This window comes from Styela clava, chromosome 9, assembly GCF_964204865.1.
Source record: "Styela clava chromosome 9, kaStyClav1.hap1.2, whole genome shotgun sequence".
Lineage (NCBI taxonomy): Eukaryota > Metazoa > Chordata > Ascidiacea > Stolidobranchia > Styelidae > Styela > Styela clava.
In genome coordinates this window covers 5707726-5718411 of record NC_135258.1, presented here as the reverse complement: position 1 = coordinate 5718411, position 10686 = coordinate 5707726, and the positions used below count along the sequence as shown (strand labels likewise).

Sequence of the window (10686 nt, the reverse complement as noted above, 5' to 3'; positions counted from 1 at the left end):
ATAATCGGACAATATGTTAGCAGATTGCTGTGGCATTTTGAAGAAGTAATGCTATCATCTTGTCGTAAGTCGACGCAACCGCGAGTTACCATGAACACAATTAAAATAGAAAAACATTTTAAATTCTCGTCGTTGTCATGGATTGAATATAGTGCGACAGAAAAGGTCATTATACACTAAAAAAATCGACTCTTTTTACGGACGCGTAATTGCGGCGAAATTCCGATTTTCAAATTCGTTCGCTTCTTCACATAGAGTATGGTTGCAATAAACGCACCTTGAGTCCGCAAAGGTTTTCGCCGGTGAGAAATTAGTCCGCGACCAAAAAAGGTTGGGAAACGCTGGTTTAGCATGACGTGCTGAAAAACTAAATTATGATGTACATTCAGAAATAATCTAAGAAGCAGTATACCGTGTTTCCCCGGAAATGAGACCTCCCTTGTAAATAAGAACTGGCCTGAATTTTAAAACTGATTTTAATATAAGCCTCCCCCCCTTAAAAGTCGATAGTGCGAAAGTTATTTTGACCTAGTCCAGGGGTGGGCAACCCCTGGCACGCATGCCAAGCTTGGCACTAGAGCCCATTAATTCGGCACGCGAGCGAGGCCTCGGAAACGAGATCATTTTCCTTCAGATAAAAAGTTTCAAGACTCTGAATTATCTGATGAAACTACGTGTTCGTTTATTCATTATCGTTCGTTGACAATCCGTTATTTATTTACACCTTTTGTCCTTTCATAACATATGGCTACAAAGAAATATATTATGACGAAATAAATGAGTGAGCTCTCGCGAAATTTTGTCGAGAAGAGCGCAGCATTCACTTGGCTACGTTCTTACGTAATATAGTTCATATGTGTCACCTTTTTTCGTCATTTCTGCTTGATTTATGAAGTTGTACAGCTCATGTCGGTTATAGTTGCTTGCTAACTTACTGTGATAATTAATGTCAAAAGAAATATAAGCGATAAGAAAAGGGAATACAAGAGAGAATTGCAGAAAACGAACTATTGCGTGATTGGGATGCCATTCCCGACAATTTTTCGTGTCCTAAAAACTTTGCAACTGCATTACTCTCCATGTTCTCATCTACATAATTATGCTTGTTAATCTCTGTTCTCAGTTATGAACCTTATTAAGTCTTGTAACAGGTGTAGCCTAAAAGATGAAACCAGTAAATTCGTGTATTTCTTTGAAAGTTACAAAATATAAACCCAATGTGAAATCTCTATCAGCGGTAATGAAGCAGCAGAAGTCTCACTGATATAGAATAAGAAAAGTAATCAAATCTATTTGTCGGATGGATATTCGCACTAATAGTTATCTGTCTGTACAAGTTTAAAGGTTTTATTATTGTGTATTTTTGCTTTGAAAGTAGCAAATCATTGTTACTGATTTTGGCCGGCACGCGGAAAAATTTTGTCGTCAGTCAATGACAAGAGGCTTCTCCTACACGTTATAAATGATTAACCTAAAACGTGCAAAAGAGAGAAACGTGTCATTTATAAGTAAATGGATAAAAGTTTGTTATATTTTGTATATTTGAAATTCTCGTAAATTTTCTACTTGTCTATGTCGTATTTTCGGGAAAACACTGTGGTATCACTACATAATGTTTTCAGAGCATCGTTTTTTTCGCTTCAATCTCTACATTTGTACAGCGAACGATTGCTTACTTGCGCCACTGTACGAACCAAGTATCCAAAACCTATGAACAATAATTGGAAGGACCTCTGACAGGAATATCGAACCTTTCTCCTAGCAAAAACTCAATATAAACGGCGCTCCATAAGCGTGTGTACCAATTTGGAGGTAACTAATTTTGTTCGCCTACACTGGACTAACACAGACAGTACCCAATCTCGTAATGGAACTAAGATAAGGTAAATTGAAATAAATTGGCCTAACCCAAACCTTGTACACATACTACGGGAGTACCGACGAACGACTAAAATGCGCCACCATGCGAGCCAACTTGTAACAAACAATAAAATAGACACCAAGTCTTGACATCAGAAATAAAACACGCTAAACTGCATATATGTATTCATATATTATATACATCAAATTTTACAAATTCATTCATTTCTTGTAAATTAAGAAGAAAAGCTAAGCACACATGAAACTTTATACAAATGTGAAGCCCATATAGTATACAATATACCCTGTACAAGATCCCTGTTGAGAAAATTTTTTGGACGAACTGCTTCAGCGCGCGACTCACTAAAAAGGCCAAACTTGGCTGCAAATGCACAAAAAAAATTTACTGAAAAAAAGCTTAAAATACTGTGGTTTATATACAGATGTAGAGTGAAAGACATACCCAGCGATTTTCAGAAATTAGCTTAAAGAAAGGTCATAAGAATGAATTTTAAAATGAACCATATGTACAAATACTAATTGATCTTGGTGATTCCACAACTTATACTATTTTATGTGAAACACAATTTTAATATCCTTAAAGTTTCTCGGCTCAACAACCTGTCAGTGTTCGAGCAAATTTACTCATGTTACATGCAGGCGAATCATCCAACATCAAATTGAATGAACTATTACTGTTAACTTAGTACCAAGAAGATCTTGATGAAACCACAACTTATACAACTGTGTATGGATTTTAATCAATTCCATATTTTTGAATTAAAAATTGAATCAAATCAAATTTGATTTAAAAATTGGAATTGAAAATCAAAATCCATATAGAATTATATAAGGGATTTTAAATATTGACTGTTGGCTCAATTTCATATTCTAGAATCAAGATTTGACAAATTAACCGACCAATTATACCAGTGTTGTGAAGGCTTAAGCCATTGATCCGACAAGAGTTGAACTCAAGTCATTAAAATTAGATGACTTGGAATCATCACCACCTAACCACTAGTGAGCTAAGTAACTCAGTGATTCACTTGCAACCCAGCACTGATTATAAACCTTTTTGCAAAAACCTCATACAGAGAAGGATAGGATTTACATATCTATCCAAGAGGAGAGGAAAGTTATAGGACATCTTATCCATCTGGCGAACCACAGCGACTGGACCAGTTACGTGTCCACGTCGTGTATGAGATCGGTTTGACCAATTATTTGTTTTCATATGCATGGGCTCGAAATGTCATATAAAACATGACAGGTGTAAATATTTTCAGCAAGAAGATATGTTACTTGTTGAAACAACAGCAAGCAATCAGAGATAAGAATTACAGATCGCTAAAATTTTAAGATAAAATAGACAAGAGAAATCAAATTATAATGTTGACTGATATGGAGTATCTATATTATACAATGAACATACTATATCTGTTAGGGTAAGAGATTATAATTTAATATGCAATTCTCAATGGGCAGAAGCAGAACAGTATAAATGTCTGCTAATGTAGAAATTCTAGCAATAGGAACACATTAGCTATTGCGGGGCCGTTTAAACTGGGGTTCCGGCCCCCGTGTGGGTCGCCGTCAAATATTTTTCGTCACCAACTGAGACGCACCATCACCAAAATAAAGCTAAGATTCGATTTTTTATGCGAGAACATGCAAGCTCGTCGATCTCATTATAAGGTATTGTCAATTTTATTATCATTTTGTTAATATTCTCTGTATTATTGAATCATACTCTTTTTACATTTTGTTCCAGGTGGTCGCGAAAAAATTTGGCTGTGCCAAGAGGGTCGTGATAAACAAATATTAAATAGCAATTGCATTACTGATAACCCAACTAATAACTTTGCTTATTTTGGATGCCTGCGGAAAAAATATTAAATTATAATTCGGTGAATCCAAACATTAAAGAATACTACACACGATATCTGATATTTTGAATTCATTTTAGGCCAAATTTAAAATTGACAATTATTAGAAAACGAATGTTGGACAGGCCGATTGACAATTATTAGAAAACGAATGTTGGACAGGCCGATGTCTCAAAGCTCTGAACAAAAGGTGTAAAATAAAATATATAACAGATCTTTCTAAGCATATAATTACAAATGAGCACATATAGAAGCTAAATACATACATATTTTTGAAAAAAACTTCGAAAATAAAAAGTGCAAAATTAATAGCGGCATTATCGCAAAAATGCTTAGTCATGTTTATTCATCCGACTCATCATCTTCGTCATGAGTGTGAGTGATTTCTTTTGGCAATTCCACACGAGATAAACTTTCTTCGAGTTTATGAATCTGGTCGCCGAAATCATTCTAAAAATAAGAAAATTTGTTATCACTTATATTCGGAGAGAATTTTAATGAAAATAACATATCAGTATTAAGAAGTGAAATTTGACATATAGATCACAATATATTAGTGTGTTATAGACTAATTTGGAACATGTAAAATCATTTTAAATTTTTCGAGAATACTAAAATATATTTTCTGAGCAGAGCAATCTTCTGAGCCCCCAAACGAAAAGTATGAATAGTATTGATAAAAAAGATGTTAGCTGAGTCAAATGTTAGCTATGTTGAGGCATGCTCTTGCAAAAGAGATGCCAGTAGATATTAAAGTGCTCCACATCAGGAATGATTATAATTATAATGATTGATGATTACAAAACACAGTGAATAGCGAAGAAAAATTGCTATTTTTTACATTAAAAATGAGGGTTACGACCCTCGAAACTCCAATTCCACCCTGGCTACTATTCCCCTGGCCCAGAAGCAACTTTTTCAAAAATTACAAGCATGAAATTGCGATCATCCACCGAAAAATCATGCAAAATGTGAGAAATGTAATCGCGTGCGTAATGATGTAAATGAATTTCTTTTATAAAGATTATGACATGCAACTGCTTATTCATTTATTTCATTTACTTTTCTGCAAGTAACGAAAAATGTATTCACTTCCTCATCTCAAAGTTTCCATAACATTAGTAGCCGCTTGGAATTCTCATGATGACAGGATATTAAAGTATTGTGATTAATTTCCAATTAGGAAATAATGTTGTGGGCTAAAGTTTAAAGTGAGTTTCATCCCCGTTGGAAGACAATCTAAACCAGTGGTTCTCAAACTGTGGGGCACAGAAAATTTTTGAGTGGCCGTAAAGCTAATTAATTTGTTACATTTGATCTTGCTCGCCACATTTTGGATATTTACCGTATTTTCCGGCGAATAAGACTACCCAGCCAATAAGACGAGGCCTGTTTTTGGCACCAAAAAAAGGGGTTTTTCCGTGTATTCGTCCAATAAGACGAGTAAGAAAATCGCAACCCTGCGTCTCCGTTCGACAGTTAAGCAAAAAAGCGCACTATTATTTTTAACCGATTCTGTTGTTGTATTTTTCAGTTACGCGCTAATGCACTCTCTTTTCATTGATCATCAGTATCAGTAATATAAGTCGTCATCAGTAATATAAGTTTATTATTTCGCCGTGAAAGATGTCTACATCTACAAAAAGAATGCGTTATGATGCTGCTTTCAAACTAAAAGTAGTTGAGCTAGCCTTACAAACAACAAACGTGAAAGCCGCTCTCCAATACGGTGTTACCGAAAAACTGGTCCGTGATTGGAAGAAAGCAGAATGTGTACTCAAAGAAATGCCGAGAAAAAGTAAATGTAATCAGAAAAATCAACCGAAATGGCCAAAACTGGAGGAATGTGTAGCGGAATGGGTGGAAGCAAACCGAAAGAAAGGCTTGACTGTCACGCGTGCACAGGTGCATCTTTATGCACTAAACTGGGCTGGTAAAAACGAAGAAGATTCATTAAATTTCAGATCAACTAACAGCTGGTGTAATCGCTTCATGAATCGGCACAACCTAGTACTTCGTCAAAAAACTAAGATTGCGCAGAAATTGCCAAGAGATATGGATAATAAAATCGCCTCGTTCCAAAAATTTATCATTCGTCACCGTCAAAAACACGATTACCCGTTACAGATGATCGGAAATATGGACGAGACACCTGTATATTTCGATATGGTAGGAAACAAAACTATTAATAAAGTTGGCGAGAAAACTATATGGGTTAGGACATCAGGCCACGAGAAACAACGTTTCACAGTAGTTCTATCGTGCCTTGCGGATGGAACAAAATTGCCGCCTATGGTAATTTTTAAAAGGAAGACCTTTCCAAAAAAACAAAAATTCCCGAATGGAATGATCGTCCACACTCAAGAAAACGGATGGATGGATGACGAGGGGTGTATAAGGTGGATAAATGAAGTGTGGTCGCGTCGTCCTGGTGGACTCCTGAAACCAAGATCCCTGCTTGTTTGGGACATGTTTAAATCACATCTCTGTGAAAATGTAAAACAAGCAGTTAGACGGTGCAACACAGATATTGCCGTGATTCCCGGTGGTCTAACATCTGTCACGCAGCCATTGGACGTATGTCTAAATAAACCTTTTAAAGATCGGCTGCGTAAATGCTGGAATGAATGGATGGATTCCGGGGACCAAACTTTCACTCCAGCCGGAAATATGCGCGCCGCATCACTGGCCACGGTTTGTGAATGGGTTTTGAAATCGTGGGGAGACATTAAAGTTGGAACAGTAGAACGGTCTTTTAAAAAATGCGGCATTTCGAACGCTATGGATGGGACGGAGGACGATCTCTTATGGTTGGATGACGGCGAGGACGACCGCAATACTCAACCAACACCAACCGAAAATGACCCCTATGACGATCAGGTGTCCGCCGAAGACTGGGGTCGATTGTTTGACGATAATGATGATGATGAAAAAATTTACTTGACTTGAATTTCGTGTTTTTAAAAGTTATATATTTAAATGTCCATTGTTAAATTTAGTTTCCGCTCAAATGTTGTTTATTTGCGTTAATATTATATTATTCAAATATTTCTGCGGCTAATTATAAATCCATGGTGAGACCTACGTATTTACGCATGGGCAATTCAAAGTATTGAAATTTGATATTCGGATTCGGTCATCGCGCAATAACTTTGATCTGTCTAGTAATGATTAACAGATTGATGTTCCTCTCGCGATGGCGTGCGCGCCCGCCTCTCTCATTTCATCGATTACTTTTGCTCGTGATGCACACACAAATGCGACGCCATCTTGGCGACTTATACTCTGCTCGTGATGCACACGCAAATGTGGAAACTTCAAATACAATAATTAAAAAGCGTTTATATTCCAGATTTACCAAGCGAGAACGCCTATTCATCAAACTAAACTGTCGGGGAGGGCATATTATCGCTCGCAAGATATTTCATGGTCCTAATTGCAGAATAAACTGACATCAAAAAAAATTAATATTACCATATTCGCCCAATAAGACGACCCCCCCTAAATCAGGCCAAAAATTTAGGTCTAGAAAATCGTCTTATTCGCCGGAAAATACGGTACATTTCATTATTTTAGATATTTACGTTCATCCACCTTTTGAATAAAAACATACTTTCTATTTACCCTCACTATCTGTTATTTGTAGCTTATTGTTAGCTAGTAATTTTTGAGGTGAGGGGCGACGCTTGACAAAATCTAAAAAGGGGGCGTGGCTTTAAAAGTTTGAGAACCACTGGTCTAAACATAGATCGAAAAGCAGTAAAACACCGACCATACACTGGCAGTAAATCAAGAAAGAAGCTTCACCACACCACATACTCAGGATGCCAGCGGGTGTGGCATCTTCACCCCGAGTGCAGGGGCAATGCTTGATAACCCCTAAGGTTTCTTATAAGATTAGCTTCCATATTAGATTGCATGAATGATGGGTAACTCAGACTTATTACATAAAAATGTATTTTCTCATAAAATAAACAATTAGATTTTTCAGATTAAGAGAATCTTGATGAAAAAGAAATCCCACCATATGCCCAGGGTGTCTGTGGATTCAATACCTTCACTGGCATACCAGGAAAATGCTCTATAACTCCCAGGTTTCTTATGGGCTTCATATTAAATGGATGAAGTGTGACATGAAACTTATAATATACGAATGTACATGCCTGATGGTGAAATCCATATGTTTACATATAAAGTATTTTGTATAAAATAAACAATTAGGATTTTAATATCGATTATTCCAACTTGAACACCCCTCATAAGACAAACGCCACATTTTTCTCAACAAGGATGTTGTACAACACATTTAGAAATAGAAAATAAATCCTTATGATGCAACAAAACCACCCAACGCTGAAGTGATGTAACAATGATGATACTCATCACTTCAGGTTTTGCAAGAAATACCTTTATTACTGCTGTGTTGTAGTATAATTTGGTTTCCTAGAAATTTTAGAAATATTATAACTAGGTGACATGGAATTAGAAAAGGTGTAAAAGGGAAAAACGATGAAAAATCGAAGTTAGCCTAATCACAGGCTATCATCCGGTCACCATGCCAGTGCAGAAATGGGATTAACCAGTTAGTAAATGTTCTGTTTATATGGACTTTTGAGCGGTTGAGAAAGGGTTACATTAGACATGAACAAATCATGGTGAAGTCATAGAAAGCCCATTCCCAGCATTGAGATTGAGACTATGGCTAACAATAAATATGCTGCCAATCAAAACATTAGTGGCTCCTTATATATGAGTGAGTACTTTTTCAGAGCCTTGTTCATACAAAAAAACAAAATGTCGCAAAGAAGTAGTCACTCTGGCTTATAAAAACTGACTTAGATTCAGCATTGCTTACTCAATTAATTCAGAATTAATAATGATATGATAGACTTGATTTAATGTTGTTAGTCATCATTATGAAAAGACAATTTTTTCAGTCCAATCAGGTAATCATTTATTGGCCTGAACTACTTCAAGACTTGTATTAATTGCCGCATTATGAAGCACCATGTATCTATACTCCCAAAGAATGTTAACCAAGATGGCGGACACCGGAACATGGTATGTGTACCAGGTTAGAGTAAGGCCATAATTTTATTCCAATTTTCCTTACTTTAGTTCTATTAAGAGTTCAGGGAGTAGCCGAGTGACTCCTGTAGTATTTGTACCTGAAAATATGGCATATGCTAAATATGGTACACATACTACGTTCCGATGTCCGCCATCTTGGTTCGCATACTACATGAGTACTTGTGAATCTATATATTTTCAGCATCTCTTATCATTTTAGTAACTTTGCACATAGATGCACTTAATTTAATTAGTATTTCAATATAAAGTGCAAAAATTATGAATTAAAACTGTGTGGTTAATTACTTCGAATCATTGAAGATAAAAAAGTTATAAAAAATCACTGAATTGCTTAGGTGAATGTGGAGAATATTTAATTTCGGGTTGAGTGTAGAACAGTACCGCAGAGAAGAAACTGAGCTGACAGAATAATTGGATTTTGTTTTGGTAGAAATTATTCTGTCTGCTAGTTTATGTGGTACTGCACTACATTGTACCCATATTTTGTTAGTTACCTTATTCTTAAGAAAATACTGTTAAAGGCTGAAAATCAAACAAAAAATGATATTTTTTTTTGTAAATAAATCTACGAGCTTGGTACATGAAAACGTGTTAAATAGGTAAAACTGTTCTTCTTGTGGTAAAACAAAGTTCTCTGGTTCTTTTTACACTGTATATTCAGAGTTATTGAGTTTATAAGGTTAGTTTTTCAGGTTATTACAGGAATGAATGAGAGAGCCCGCTTTTATTTAAATGTAGCAATTTTTTTCGATAGAAATCTCAATGCGAAACATAATTTTTCGGCGATTAACTAGAAAATATATTCTTTCACTCCATTCTGTTAAAGTTTCCACAACATTAGTAGCAGCTTGGATTTTCATAGTGAGTTCCCCCCAGTGAGTTGGAACAATAACGAAAAATTATTAAAACCCCTGACCAAACACTGGAAGTAAACCAAGAAATTGCGCTAGAGGTAGACAACTCATATTGGCGCTCTTGTAGTATGTGCAACAAGATAGCGGAACCTGAACATAGTATGTGTATCAGGTAAAGTTAGGCCATAATTTCATTCCAATTTTTTATTTATTTTAGTTTTATTCAAGTTCGGGGACTAGCCCAAGTGGTATTTGTACCTGAAATTATGGCCTAAACCTAACCTGATACACACACTACGTTCCAGTGTCCGCCATCTTGTTGCACATACTATGGAAATACCCTCATTTTTTATGACAGAACCTATTGAAAGCGGTGGCAGCTTGTCTAAAGCCTTGTACAAAGAATATGTGTGAAACAGCATGAATTGGCATAAACAACTAGAGATTGTTTTCAACTTTTGCTTTTGTAACACTGTAAATGTTGTTTATGAAATGTAACTTTTTACGTCACACTTACATGGCTCGCCAATCTAGGTGGGCAAAATTTGGCCACCCCTGATCTACACTAAAGATTCATATCTGTAAAACAGTAACTGCTTTGCTAGAGCTGTATTCAAATTAAGAATGCAAAAAATAAAAACAACTAAGTGACGACTAACCTTATGTTTGATGTCTCTTGTAGCCATCGGACTTTCTTCTTCCTCATGATATTCGGACTGATGATCAATAGTTGATTCATGAGGCATCTAGAAAAGTTTGAAATATGGATGGTTAAAATTGAAAAATATTTCTAATTCAAAAATTTTTTGAATACAGATTATTTTCTAATTTAAATATGTTCAGCAGACAAATCTGAATAAACCATTGAATTTGGTAAATCTGAGCAGTTTTGATACCGATGTTCACTCGACGCGATATTTATATATAACATTACTACACAGTCAAAAGTTGAACGAATTCCAATTCTGAAATTCTCAAATATAAAATAACAA

General features: G+C 35.7%; 1 protein-coding gene across 2 annotated transcripts in view; it reads right to left on the bottom strand.

Annotated features, from left to right (window-relative positions):
• Positions 1–2033: 2033 nt before the first annotated feature.
• LOC120338722 (cytosolic purine 5'-nucleotidase-like) overlaps positions 2034–10686 on the bottom strand; it is a 31592-nt gene continuing 22939 nt past the window's right edge. Inside the window, exons 15-17 of one of the 2 annotated variants that reach the window (XM_039406643.2) lie at positions 10354–10440; positions 8157–8192; positions 2034–4199 (exon numbers count right to left, since the gene is read on the bottom strand). In XM_039406643.2, coding sequence (XP_039262577.1) covers positions 4092–4199; positions 8157–8192; positions 10354–10440 — 231 coding nt within the window. In that variant the 3' untranslated portion in view covers positions 2034–4091. The remainder of the gene's footprint in view (positions 4200–8156; positions 8193–10353; positions 10441–10686) is intronic. The other variant, XM_078116547.1, reaches the window with a different exon arrangement.